We start from the raw sequence: 15157 nt of genomic DNA on the forward strand, positions 1-15157 counted from the left end.
TATACCATATTCCATCTGTTTTAAACATGTGCTTAGTAACTTTGAGATAAGGCTCCTTCCCATTTTTTTCTAAGTTATTTGCACATTTAAATGATCATTAAAATTACACACAATTCTTTCACTTATATAATCGCTTCCTCATCTTATGACTTTTATGTTTTTCAACTTCCTGGCAACATTCTATCAAAAACACTGGGTTGGAACTCAGTGCATTGGGTTAACCCATTTAAATCCAAGTCTCTACCATGGTTAGTGGCTCTTTCTAGATTCCAAAACTGTTTCTTGAATTCTTTTTTTCTCATTTTCTTTAATATCTCTGACTCCTTATGACAAAAATATTCTTTTGCACTGTTAGATGGAAACAAATGAAAGTCATGATCAGAATTGCTCATGTAAAATGGAAAAATATATCTTTAAAATCATGAGAACTAAAGTCCACCTAAGACTTCAATTTATTCATGCAACTAGGATTTTTGGCAGTTAATGGGAGTATGAAAAGATAGAGCACATATCAGTGAAAATAAGTAATTCTCCAGATATAAAATGTAATTGGAATCTGACTTCATTTAGTATGAGAAAGTTTATACCTGATTCTAGTCATCCAATGATACTTTGTAAACTAGACGTCTATTTCATGAGATTCTCCAAATCATGATAAAAGGAAATAGTCACTCAACTGAAAACCAAAAATTACTATTCCCGAGTAGATAGTAAAGAGGAAAAACTCCAGAGTTTAAAAATGTGATTGTAGAATTATTTCCCATTAAAAACTTACAGAGACATTCAATAAGTACAAAGGTGGTAAGAAAAAGAACAAAGTAGATATAGATAGATATAGATATAGATATAGAGATATAGATATAGATATAGATATAGAGCAGGAAAATGGAGGAGTGAATAAGGCAATGTAAAACAAGTGAAAGAGAACAATAAGCTTGTTTATTGAGCACTTATTACATACTGGAACTTGATACTCCAGCCCACTTAATCTGAAAATAAAGGTAGATAATGTTCGGCCCCCTTCTAGATTAAAAAACTGAATTTAGAGAGCTTAAGTGATTTACCCAGTGTCTCTGAGATGGTAAATGGATTGGTCAGTATTGAAAGCCAGGAGTTGTTTATTACACAGGACTTTATTCAGAAACCAGTCTAGCTGGCAATAAGTAAGGCAAAGATTGGAATGAGAGAGAAAAAGGAGACAATACTAAACTCCACAAAATAGAAGTGGTGTTGACCCTTTTCACTTTTTTTTTAAACACCTACTACAGCTCCAGTAAGACAGCAGGCATAATAGATATTCGCATAATGAATATATTGTAATAAATTGGGTGACAAGAGTCTTAGGGGAGAAAGAGAAAGAAATGTAGAAAGAGAAAGAGGGCAGCTAAAGGCGTGAGAATGTGATGCCTTTGGCGAAGTCAGCCTGTCCTGGATTCTTGAGTCCAACCAAATCTGTCAGCTTAGTGTCAAGCCTCAAACTCAGCCAATATTCAAAGAATTTTTGAAAGAGAAAAAATTATTTGGTGGCATGCATCCCTTTCACTCAAGGAATATACTAACTTTTCAGAAATCCAGTGGGGTTTGATGTTGGAATTCCAGGCCACTTGGTAGTTACTAGATGGAGGCCAGAAGTGTGAGCCATGCAGTCTGGCCAGGTGGGCATTGTGAAACACAAGTAGATTATATTCTGATATTCAACCAACAAACCAACCAAAAACCAGTCAATAACCAATTAGTTAATAAATATTTGTTGTGGTCCCACTTTGCTAACCCCCAAACTAAGCAATTTGTACAGAATCAAACATTTCAATAAAATATAAAAATTCAATGAAATAGCTCACGTTTCTGTTTTCATACAGATGTTTGATTTAAAATTGATGTTTTACTCATAGGAAAGAGCTACTTATAAAAGTCATAAAATTTAAAAACTCTGTATTACCCTTGGGTTGCTCTTGAAAGTTCACAGTAGGGCTAAATCTATGTCAGTATCCCAGAATCTAATTTTGATTAACTTATTTGGTTACATTATATATATTTCCTTCCAAAAAGAAAGAAGAGCTTAACTCCAATAATTTTGACTCCTTTTGTACAACCAAATAACTTCAGAGCACTATTAAAATTCAGTTTCTGTATAGCAATCACACGTCTGTTCTAAAACCTCACGTCACTGTATTGACCACAGAAAACCTCAAGCTGAGAGGATTCCCAGGTGAGGGGCTTGGCTGAGATTCTCTGAAGGCTTGGGCCACTCGCTGACCTCTCTGGTAGCACGAAAGTGACCACATCTACGGAATCCTTGGTGGTCCTAAATAATGGAGGCTATTGGCAATCTCTTGGGTAATTATAAACTCACGTCAAGGATCCAAAAAATGACTGCAAAAGGCATTGCTTTAGAGTTCAGAGAAGCGAGGAGTTGTTTGCCTTTCTGGTATTGGCCTATTGAGACTTTAGCACAGAAAAATGCTAGTGCCAGGCAGACATAGCATAATCCAATGGAATTGATTATTATGCAGTTTAAATGCACTAAGAATATTGAACCTCCCCTTTTAAATCACAGAAAAACCCTGGGTTAAACTATTCAAACTGGGAGGAAACAATGTGAAGACTACTATAAAAATGTGAGTCATTTAAAATACGGATTTAATATCAGCTCTTGTGAATTATATTTGATGTTTCACCCATCATGCTCTGATATCTTCAGGAGAAACAATGAACTGTCTGTGGTATCCAGACATAATCAAGGAAAAAGTGCCATTTTATTTCTATTTAATAGCTAGAAAAACCTATGTAGCAATACAGAATGATTGTGGCAAAATACAAAGAATATGATGATATTTTACTGTCGTTTTAAAGAAGTACACGTGTGATAAGCTTTTAAAAGTGTGTGTGTGTGTGTGTGTGTGTGTGTGTCTGTGTGTCTGTCTGTCTGTCTCTTCAGGGAGTTGTCCATAGACTCAGTATACAAACCTTTCTCTTTTCTTTCAAATAACACCCAGAAGACCTGTGTACTTTCTAATGAGGTTATGCGGTCCCCTGACCCTGTTTTGCCAGCTGTCAGCAGCTGGACGGCCACATCATTCTGTAAAGAGCAGCTCTCAGTAGGTTATTACGGGGGTGGAACTGGTGAGTACAGTTTGTCATCTTAGAAATGCTAATGTTTTTCTTACCTCTTCCTTCTCAGCACTCTGCAGATCACGCCATTCCTCAGTTACATGACCGAAATCCACTGTGTTCATGGGGACTTTAAATTCCCCGATGATGTCATGCTTGGAGAAACGATCAAAATCGTACACAGCCATCACGAGGGTTTTGCCTCCCAATTCTGAATACGGCACCTAAATGAAAAGAGATGAGGATAAAAATCTGATCACAAAAATGCTTAGAACACATTACTTGTTTACAATATTTAATTTTAACATTTATTTTGAATAAACAGATCAGGGAGATAATTATGCTTTTGATATTTTCTCAAATGGAAGCATTTGACTAAACTGCTTACAGCTTAAATTACTTGGGAGGAAATGGGGACTTCCCTTAAATTTATCACTTTATCCCAAACTTCTGGAAGCTGTTAGTATTATTAGTAATGAATCCTACTTTTAGTCATGCTATAAACACTTCAAGATGAATACAATAATAAACCAAGCCAATTTGACTATATAGTTTTCTTTGCAGACTACTTCTTTATTGCTGTTAAGTTATATTGTGAGAGTGTAACTTATTCAAGGTAGATAACCTTCAAGCCACTTGATGTCATATTTTAATGAATTAATGACTTACTAAAAGCTATTCCAGAAGTCTGAAAGGATTTAAATGAAATTCAAAAGGTGCCTCACCTACTCCCTAAAATAATTTACTGATTGACAAGAGCTGACTAGAAAATTGATGTTTTGAATATCAGGGATGCATTATAATAGAGATCTTAAAGTTCATTCTTAGGTATGTCACTCTTTAGGATGAGGGGTGGCAAAAGCCAAGAACTGATGAATTCTCCAGCTGTTCAAATATATCTGGGACAGATGCTATGGGTTGGGAGGTTTATTAGTAACATTTTTAATATTCAGGGAAAGCAGTGCAATCCAAGTGAGCTACACTTCAGTAACTGAATAGAAATGCCTAATTAAGAAATTGTTTAGACTTGCATTGAAGGTTTGATCAATTTTCATACACTTTCTATTTTATCAGTGTAAATGGTTGTCTTATGCTTCAGCAAACATTTCTCAATTAACTCTGTACATTAAGAAGGAAAAGAGAAGGAAGAATATTGGACCATATATGTATAAGAAATTTTAGTTTCCCAATTATTTTTCTGCCATTTGTTAATTATTTGGAATTTGATTAAAATGCTACAATTACGAACTAGGCACAATGTTTTTCCCATTCTTAGTAGAAAAAAATAAACCCTTCCAAAGAGTTGAATTTCAAAAGAAGAAATAAGAAATTTTAGAGTAGGGATAAACTCTTGAAAATTTTGTCTTATCTGCTAAATCTCTTTAGGTGTGTGTGTGTGTGTGTGTGTGTGTGTGTGTGTGTGTGTGTGTGTGTGTGTGTGTGTGTGTGTGATTGTACTGAGGTAGCATCAGTCAAAAACCTGGGCTTAGCTAGGGCTGGGTTTGGGTGTCCCCTCTTTCCAGCTGGAGGCACTGAGGCAAAGTAAATAAACCTCAGCTTTTCCATCTATCAGAATAATAGTGATATAGTAGTGCCTACATCACAGTGCTGTTTGAATATATTTAAGGTATTTAGCACAGTGTTAGCACACAGCAGGCACCTAATATTTTTTTTTTGTTTGAATGATTAGTAGCTCCTTCAAGTAGGAGTTTGGGGCATGTAGAGTTCATGTTAAGTGGATTTGAACTCACTTTTCAAAGCCAATCTGCTTTAAACTATTGTGCTCCTATTTCTATATCATATTGTGTATAGCATTTCAAGATGCATAATATATAATATCTAATGGATAAATTAGCCAATTCTCTAGAAACGGTGGCATATTCCTTAAATGTATTGAAATATATTGTACCTTGGTAGGATTTATGATTTGATCAACCTCCTTGTAATAAAATGGAACCTGATAAAATTTTATAGGCAATTTTAAATTTTCAATAATTAAACTTCTTGAAGTCAGAGAAAGTACTAATAAAATTATTACCAATACATTAAAAAAATAAATAACATAGGTAACTCAAAACAAAAGGCCACATAATATTACTTCAAATAATGTAAGAATCTGCTTAGTAAATTGTGGTTAAAAATGACTAATCTAGTCAAAATGATTGTAATTATCATTTGCAATTTGTTTAGTTCTGTTTTCATGTTATGTTCTGTAGTATATTGATCATGGTGATTAACTCTTCATAAGGTGAGTATTTCCAAAATGTTTTTACTGTTACTGTAAATTAACTATCCTAGGCATAGAAAATGGTAGATTTTTAATAGGGTTACTTACATTAGAAACTTTTGTCTATAAAATCTCAAAAGTTTCAGAGTGAATAGAGATACTGCTCTTTTAGAAAATTGGGAACAGCCGAAACCGGTTTGGCTAAGTGGATATAGCGTCGGCCTGCGGACTGAAAGGTCCCAGGTTCGATTCCGGTCAAGGGCATGTACCTTGGTTGCGGGCACATCCCCAGTAGGGGGTGTGCAAGAGGCAGCTGATCGATGTTTCTCTCTCATCGATGTTTCTAACTCTCTATCCCTCTCTCTTCCTCTCTGTAAAGAATCAATAAAATATATTAAAAAAAAAAAAAAAAAAAAGAAAATTGGGAACAAAGTTCTAGAAAAACGACTCATGGCCTCAGTTCCAGACATTTCTTTCAGACCAGGATGTTCACTAACATGAGGCACATGCTTTCTGTACCATTGGCTGAGGGACAGGTGGTTTTGAATCAGCCTACTGGGAAGTTACACACATTTCTTTTTTTCAGAAATGTATTGTTTTAAGTAATGCATCTAAATAGTTTTCACATATTCAATATATCCATAAAAAGAACTATTTGTACGCGTGACTTCTAGACAAGACCATAGAACTTGGTCTATGCAGAGATGCCTGAGGCCTGCAAAGCACATTTTCCTGTCCAGTTTTCCTATGGCCAGAATCTCTCATTGTTATTATTTGTCTGAACTAAATGAAGAGCACTAAGGAACAGCCTAGAGTAAAAGAAAAATGCTGTAAGTGCATAAAAATAATATCTCCACCTTTTTGTTGAAAGGTTAAGAAGAACGATTTGAGAAGGCTCATTTTACCCCTGTGCACACGGAAGTTGGCAATGAGAGAAATGTCTATTTGCACCATTTGAACAATGGACATAGCTTACTTTATTCTGTGATTGCAACAGGGGTTACCTATGTTCAACAACTTTGAAACTTAAAAAAAAAAATTCCATTATTTTTTTGACTTTATTTTATAGAGAGAAAATGACCTCACTTTTTATATGTGGACATGACCGCTCAGTCATATTCCAGTCTGCATTCTATTCTGGAATGGCCGAGCTGCATCCTACTTTGGCTAAATCTAAATGCAATGCAAAATCCTCACTGGATGGAAAATAGGAATTGTAAATATTCTGAATGGAATCACTTTAAATCTCTGAACCAGCCGTCATGTGCATGTCTATGTATGTGTCAGGATGAGCTCAGTCGCTTATCTAAAACAACAGAGGAAAAATTAGTACGTATAAGACAATACCTTGAAAGTAAATTGCTCATTGAAGACAGGGTTGAGGGTCTTTCGGTGGACTTTTGTCTCAAATTTCTTCTTTTTGTCGGGCAGCAGAAACACTTTCACATACGGGTCAGATGTGCCGCCCATGTCCAAGGCGGGCAGCTCGGCAGCCTGAATGATCCCCACCAGCAGCTGAAATAAACAACGGGATACAGCAAACACAGACATTGGTGGGCATTTTGGAAAAGATTTATTTGTTCACATTGCTGGATATTGTGATTTCTCCCTCTTCCTCTTTGCTTTTAATAAACATTTTTCTCTTATGAATCTGAGCACAGAAGGCAAATGAAGTGAGCTATACAGACTTCAGAAACCCAATTATGGCAGATGCAGGCTCTAGAAAGCCTGGTTTTAAGCATAAAAGAGGCTTTCAAAAGGTTGCTGATTACAGTTAACTATGGAATTCATAATTGCAAAAGAGTTGCAATCAAATAACTTCCCAGTTGCTAAAAGCCCTTGTGCGTTATTTTTCTTTTAGGGCATGATTTGTAAGTGGAAATAAATTGTTAAACAATCACAAGTGTATAATTATAATGTAGGAAATTTTTATTCTGAACCAAAGCCTCAGATCAACTAACTAGAAATTCCTTAGAAATTAGGTACCTTTTTTGAGATAAAAATAAGATCTTCAAGTTTTTATCATATTTGACCTATCCTTGTGTGCTGACTACTTTTGTTTTAACTGATAGGAAAATGATTGTTATATATTAAATTCTGTGTTTAAATATAAGACATTGGGTCAAAGAACTATAATTTCAACTTCATGTAAAGGAAGGGAACATTACAGATATGGTTTTTAATGGTAAGTGTGACTAATTTTCTGTATTTTTTTCAAATACAGCAGAAATATCTGCATTTTTTTCAAGTTTGTTTTCTTAGTGACACATTCCTATGTCTTGCTATGAATGAGGACACAGGCTGGCATTTTAAATACTTTTGCAAATAAAATAAAAGCTGTGAGTGGACTATTCTAGATGCTCTGACACCAGACATTTTGTATCAACAGACTGCTCTAGATTCATATAGGAAACAAAAGTAAACTCTCTCATTGTTGTTCATAATATATAGTCCCTCCCAAAAAAGTATACACAGTTTAATGGCTGATAGTTCAATTTTGAAAATGAAATGTACTTTAATAAACACTGACTTTATTTAAAGTGTGTGTATACATAGTGAAAAAGCCAACAAAGTAAAAAAGCAATTCACCCCCTTCCAAAAATAGTCACAGTTATTTTCTGTAAAACTGACCCACTATGTTTGTAAGTTCATTTGGGTTAGCTGACTCATTTTTTAACCTGGATTAATGCCCTGAATGATTTTTTTTTCTTTTAATGCTTCAATATCTTTGTGATATCATTATATAACAATAGCACTAAGAGTATTGGATTGTAGATATACAAAACACAGACTAAAGTAGGCATCAGATAATAAAGATATATTTAGTAAATCAATTTGTCTCGGTTTGCCAAATTGGTATCTAGTGTCTGCCTTTAGATTGCATGTGAATAAGCAAGATTCTATGTTTTTCTCACTTGGGCAAAATAAAATTCTTTTGGGCAGGGAAAGCTCTAGAAATATACCTAAACTCCTTAAAACCAAATGATCCATATTTTAAATATTTTTGGATATTTTGTTGGCTAGGGGTGGAACTTCTTCTTCCAACTCCCCTCTGACTTCTGTCTGAGATAAATAGCACATTTCCCTTCATCATGAAAGCATCTCAATTAGAATACCTTAGAGCTCTCTCTTAGTTTTGGTAACAAATGTGTATATTTGATTACAGCCTTATCTGGGAAGTTCCTCAGACTTTATCTTTCATGACTCATAGAAATCATTTTATAAATCAGATTGGTTGAGAACATTTGGAAAATCAGTGCATAATAATAAAAGTTTCATCAGGTAGAATCTTCTAGTTCCTTAAAATAAAATGCCTTTTTAAAGTTGATGTTTGCTAGAAAGGGAACAGTAAACACACTCATATATTTGAGTGAAAAAAATCAGTGCTATTATTTTCTTAAAAATAGTATTTTATAAAATGACATTTATAGTGCTGAAAGCCAATTTAGAAATTTTAAAATTATGACTAACCAGGATGAGATACCACCAGATTTCTACTGAAAAATTTAACAGAGAATAAATTAATAGAGAAATATTGGATCCATACAAAGAGGCAGATTAATTCCAAGGAATAATTATATGTGAAGATAATATATGTTGACCTTGACTTTCCCTAAAATATATATAAAAGAAATTTTGCTTTCAAATAAGTCCTGATGATCAATTTTTGGTGTGAGTGATAGAAATGACCTCAAATACCCTACTTAACTATAAAAGGTATATCTATAGATCTGTATAAATCCTTACCTATAAACCTCTATCTTTAACCAATATGCTATTTTCTAAAATCTATTATGAAATAACTAGGCAGGACTGTAATGAAGCTGATGAAATAAAATTATTATTTTTTAATTTTTTAAATATATTTTATTGATTTTTTACAGAGAGGAAGGGAGTGGAATAGAGAGTTAGAAACATCGATGAGAGAGAAACATCGATCAGCTGCCTCCTGCACACCCCCTACTGGGTATGTGCCAGCAACCAAGGCACATGTCCTTGACCGGAATCGAACCTGGGACCCTTCTGTCCACAGGCCGACGCTCTATCCACTGAGCCAAACCAGTTAGGGCTATTTTTTAATATTTTTATTGATTTAAAAGAGGAAGGGAGAGGGGGGGGGAGAGAGAGAGAGAAACATCAATGATGAGAGAGAATCACGGATTTGCTGCCTCCTGCATGCCTCCTAACTGGGGATAGAGCTCACAAACCGGGCATGTGCCCTGACCAGGAATTGAACCTGGGACCCTTCAGTCCACAAGGAGACACTCTATCCCCTGAGCCAAACCAGCTAGGGCTAAAATTATTTTTAATATGCTAGAACATATCAACACATTCTTCATGAGAAATGTGGAAATTTCAGAAAGTGAAATTTCAGACATTATTTGAACTATCAATTTTTAAATAAAGCCCAGAATTTCTGCCATGGCTTAGAGCTCTCACACAGCATTACTGACTCTGGACATTTGTTCTCAAAGCTGAACCTTCGAGTTTGATTTATCTGTGGTTCATTCCTCATCAAAATGGAAATAATGAACACATGTGGCATTAGTAGTAATTGTATGTTCTTCACATTTACCAGTTCCTCCTCACCCAAAATGAGGAGTGAAGCAAAGCAAAATGGAGAGTTTTAAATCTCCCTTCTCAAAGAGAAAGGCCGTGTCCTAAGGATTCTTAAGAGTCAGATCTCTAACTTGGCCAGCTCCACTAATTCTTGTCTAGCTTTTTACTTTCTTTAACAATTCAGAAGCTAAAGGAGTATATTCATCAATGTCATAGAATCTGGAAGGCCTTTTTATGTAGAGAGGTTTCTAACAGCTATCTTGGTGTTACTTCTATAATGTAGTCAATAAAAGGCAATATTATTGTTAATCTAGGTGGCAGTCAATAAAGGCAATATTATTGTTAACCTAGTGGCACTGCATGGTTTTTGAGAAATTGAAGAAGATATGCCTGTTTCGTTACCTCCTTTAGTGTTTTGTCACTTTTGGGGCAGTAGTCATAGGCACTAGAAATCAAGTTCCTAGTCTTTTTACCATTCTAGACCTTCTATCTTATTAGCATCAAGAGTTTGACCTAATATCATGATATTATTACACAAGGCATGCCTTTGAAATTCATGAATTTCAATTTTCCATCTTTGATTCCTGTCATGCTGATACGTTATGTTTCAAACCTTTGGCTTGAATGGTGGCATAACACAAAGGCCTATCACCCTGTTTGGATCTAAATCCATGAAGTGTAAGAAAGATTGTTCTAGCTAAGGCTGTGAAGGGTGAGATTGTGGTTGGAGCTCTCAGAATAAGTCTGACTGCTTCAAGTTAATTTGTATTCTGCCTGCCTATTATAAGTGCCATACATTAGATGTAATCAGTTGAATACTGTGAATTCTAATTACCATACATTAAATTAGCAAGTAGGGGACTGCCTGTACTCAGAAATTATTTCATCAATAGCTTTGATAATTGCATTTTCCCCTTGCAGCCAACAAAATGTTTTAAAAAGTAACTTGCTTCAATTTCTACTTGGTAATTTCAGGCAACGTAACAGAATTAGAAAACATTTCCCCCTCAGACCTGGTTATTCTGGAAATCATAATCCAATGAGTATTGAAGTTTTCCCAATTTCTCATCTTCTTTGGGTTCTTCTTTTTCTTCCCCATCAGTCAATCCGGTTTCAGCATCATCATCCTTAAGGGCCTATGAGTAGGGAAATGGATCATATGTGAATTCAAGTGAATTTTCATCAAAATCCAAATTAAACTGGGCTTGTGGTTATACTTCCAAGCTGTCAAAAGCAAGCACCAAGATGCTGGAAATCTCAGTTTGTCTGACACACATTCACATTTGATGCTTACATATTTTTTTAAATTCCATTTGTGCATGGAATTCTCCCTCCCGCCCTCCCCCCATCAGCAAGCAACATGAAAGCAATGGAAGAAGCCCCTAAGAATATTGCAAGCAAAAAATGTAAGGTTGTTGCAAATGTCAACTTGGTATTATATTTGGCTCTGCTAAAACTGCTTATTTCAGAATTATAACAAACATGCTATTAACCAGGCCAGGTTTCACATTCATGTAGGTTAAAGCAATTGGCGCTAACCATCATGTAGAACCATTGTTACATGCAGTGGAGTAATTTATATGAAATATGTGGCCTTTTGTTGCCTTGTGTCCTATGAAAAAACAGTTGAGTAAGTGATTCTCAGAAAAATTTAATTTGTTATGTTTCATATATACATTTGCAATGGTTATGGAAAAAGAGGAAAAACATGCCACCAGCAAACGTATGTTTAGAGAAAGATCTACCCCATTTCCAGTTTAGTTTACCATTTTATTTTCATAACAGCTCCATAGAAAGCTAGGCTGAATTAAATTGATTTATGGGTCCATTTGATATCAAAAAATAAAGTTATGTTTGCAATTTTGTTATACTGAAATCTGTATAAAAGGTTATTTTGCATTAATGAACAAAAATTTTGGGACTGAACTCTCAAAGCTCAGTTTGTATCAGTTGAATAATTTTTATAACCTAAAACTTAAGTGTAATATAAATTGAAACACTAGAAAGCTCATTATTTCATAAAGTACATTAAAATGCTCCTCTTTTAAAAAATAAAAATATATATTTTCCCCAATAAAATGAAAAGATTTTGTGAAATAATTAAAGGTTATAAAGATTATAAATATTACTAGTAAAAGCTTTGTTACTGGGAATATTCATTCTATTACTTTAAAGAATTAAAAAAATAATCAGAAGTCAATGAAGAGTTATTATTCAAAATTAAAAATGATAGTGTTACATATCCCTAACCATTAGCGAGGTTGACAAAAATTTTAAATCTTTATATGGACCATTTTATTCTTTTCTTCTAGAGACTGCCAATATATAGCCATTGCTCATTTTTCTATTGTTGGTTGATTTTTATTGATTTGTAGGGACTCTTTGTATTTTAGTGGTTTCTACCTTCCTATTGTTATAGATAGAAAATATTTTCTCTTAGTTTTTGGTTATGGCATTTTCTTTGCCGTGTGTGTGTATGTTACTGTAGACCTTCACAGGAATCAAGTTAAGACATATGAGGGGTAGACTGTTTTATATCTATGACAAAGTAAGGGAATCTTAATTCTTGTCAGCAATCAAATAAACCTGAGCATTCTTGTAGAACTTGAATCCAAGAAGCATAACCGGACTTCAGAAAGGCATTGGAATCATCAAACTACAGCTCAACCACTCAGTAGCTCCCACCATTCCCAGCTCCCAAGTGCATGTTCTTTTTTTCTGCTGAGAGAAGACTTTTCTGTTGACGTATCCATTAACACAGAGACCCTCAGTGGTGCTTCCAAATGGCACCCTCAGCCTCTCAGTTAACAAGGTTTTCCAATTTGGCTTTACCCAGTGAACTCCAATTTGATTCCAAAAAAAACTGAGACTTGGTGGCATCATATTAACACACTTGTTTGTGTGGGAGGATCCGATAAACAGAGTTGAGCTGTAGTCAGAGATGCTTTTCTTTTGTGCTTCCTGAAAAATTTCAGGAGCTTACAATGACCATTAATAGATTAGTGTAGAATGTTAAAAAATTTGGTTAGCCATATACCATTTAATTTGGAAATTTTAATTTATACTTCAATGCTTTCTTGAATAATAAATGTTGATTTACTGATAGCCAAAGGCAGGGAGCAACATAATTATTTTAAAATGTATGCTAATCTTTTAATTTTTGTGTGGGGTGTCACTAAAGTGAAAAGAAAAGATTACTGAAACCTTAGCTGTGTGTAAGCCTTTAATGCTGTCATTGATGTGCTCAGGAAATTGTAGCTTAGGTAATTTGCCTCCCTGTAAAATTTTAATTTTTTAAAAAATAACAGCAAACTAATGCATACATCTGTCTGAAATATCTGCACATTACTATAATAAAAAGATTTTATGGATTAAAGTACTTTTTCAAAAGTCTCCTTCAGAACTGACGATTTGCATATCATGCTTCAGCCCAGTGCGATTTGAAATAGCTGAGATATTAAATCTCCTTCTCCCTAAGTGGTTTTTGCCCTAATAAAAGGTGCAGGACCATCTCTGCAATTATTCTGCATGAAATAGGTCTAAATTTTTTATAATTTCTCAGTGCCACTGTTCATCACTGCAGTGATTAAGTCTATTCTTGTCCCAAAGGCTGAGTTTAACCAAGACATTTTCTGTACTATTACATTAAATTCAGGCCTATTAAATCAGTGGCCATTATAATATCTCGAGAGCAATACCAGCCCCCATCCCTCCCCCAATGGAACAAAATGCAGAAGAAACAGCTTGTAAACCCAGCAGTTCTGAGAGTTTGATAAATTGCTGTAGAAAAAGCTGCGCTGGGAACATCGACCTTGTTTTAAATTTCAAAGATTTAGTGCACATGCTTCTGGCTTGCTTCAACATTCAAAAGGCGCTTCGTTCACAACCATCAGAAGGAGCACTTGTTCATTCTAAGTTAAATTGTTCAGATTTGGATTTGATAAGGCACAGTAAAAAGAGAGCAACAAAGGAATGAATTTTCTTTCTGTGCCCATCAGTTAAAAACTTGAGCTTTCTAATAATACTCTACTTAACCAGTTAGTAATATTTAATATGAGAACCCTTCATCTTAAAAAAAAAAATCGATTTAGTTCAGCCTTGATGTGTGTCAGAATGGTCCACCCTCAGCTGTGGAGTCCCAGCTGCCAGGCCACTAGATGTATCCGAGCGTTGACTTAGGTGTGTCTAAGTAGCAGAGAAAACCTACCGCAAGGGACAGTCCAGAACAGTCATGAGACACAACACAGATAAGGAGGACATAGAAGGAAGAAATAAAGATTAAAGTATCTACACACATTAGTGAAAGCAATGGAGAAAGGACCTTTCCAGACCTATGGCTTTCTACGTTGATATTTTTCCTCTGTACTTTTAGTGTTCTGAAGTTTTAAGACATTAACAAAATCTTAAATATATATCTTTTTCTGTGTAAATACTATTTATAGTTTTCTGTTGTCATTGAAAAATATTAAAAAATTCTTCCTTGGTTATAAAATTTTACCTTAGAGACAAGCAGCCATGAACAATGAAATTTAAATTTCTGTGACTTTTTATATGGATTGAAATAGTAAAAACGTTGATTTTCCTAAACCTAGGTATCTTAAGAAATTGTGTCTAAAATCCCTCTCACATTTGTTTTTAAGTAAGTACATTGTCTTTCTCATATTCATACCAATGTTCTGTTTAAAAATATTCTAAAAAATATAAATATTTAAAAATTATTTTACTTTGTATTAAGGCTGTTTTGAATTTGTATGATCAAATGTGATATAGCATCTTAAAATCTTTGAGTTACATTTTGCTTCTTCATCCTTCCCCTTCATAAAATGATAGAACCCATTATTAGCTATTTTGTCTGCCTTAAAAAAGTATCATAGGATACTGTTATATAACTGTTTACTAGTACTCATGGAGCCTACTTTCACTTATCCAAACATTTAATTTAATTGTTTGTAAATCATTTAACATTTAATTGTTTATAAATCAAAATAAGACCTATGAAATCCTACATAGACAAACTGATTTACTTAAAATAATTTAACACCTTTTTGAGGGTTGAAATTTTAAATGCTATGTTGTGATAATAAATTGCTATAAACTATCACTGATTTCTTAATATTTCCTTATTTTACTCATTTTCTGTTCCCCTCCCATTTAAAAGAATAGGTGACCAGTGAAAAATTAGCTACAGTCAATTCTCTGTATTTATTACTTTTGAGATCTTGGTCATTTATCCAGGTTATAACAGAAGTGATAAACACT

The 15157-nt window shown here is 34.3% G+C and overlaps 1 protein-coding gene across 2 annotated transcripts in view; it reads right to left on the reverse strand.

Annotated features, from left to right (window-relative positions):
- The window catches only part of SYT1 (synaptotagmin 1), a 200859-nt gene that overhangs the window by 123322 nt on the left and 62380 nt on the right, over positions 1 to 15157 (reverse strand). The window contains exons 3-5 of one of the 2 annotated variants that reach the window (XM_028148620.2): positions 10912 to 11034; positions 6686 to 6853; positions 3168 to 3335 (exon numbers count right to left, since the gene is read on the reverse strand). In XM_028148620.2, the coding sequence (XP_028004421.1) occupies positions 3168 to 3335; positions 6686 to 6853; positions 10912 to 11034 (459 nt within the window). The remainder of the gene's footprint in view (positions 1 to 3167; positions 3336 to 6685; positions 6854 to 10911; positions 11035 to 15157) is intronic. The other variant, XM_054719733.1, reaches the window with a different exon arrangement.

This window comes from Eptesicus fuscus, chromosome 7 (assembly GCF_027574615.1).
Source record: "Eptesicus fuscus isolate TK198812 chromosome 7, DD_ASM_mEF_20220401, whole genome shotgun sequence".
Classification (NCBI taxonomy): Eukaryota; Metazoa; Chordata; class Mammalia; order Chiroptera; family Vespertilionidae; genus Eptesicus; species Eptesicus fuscus.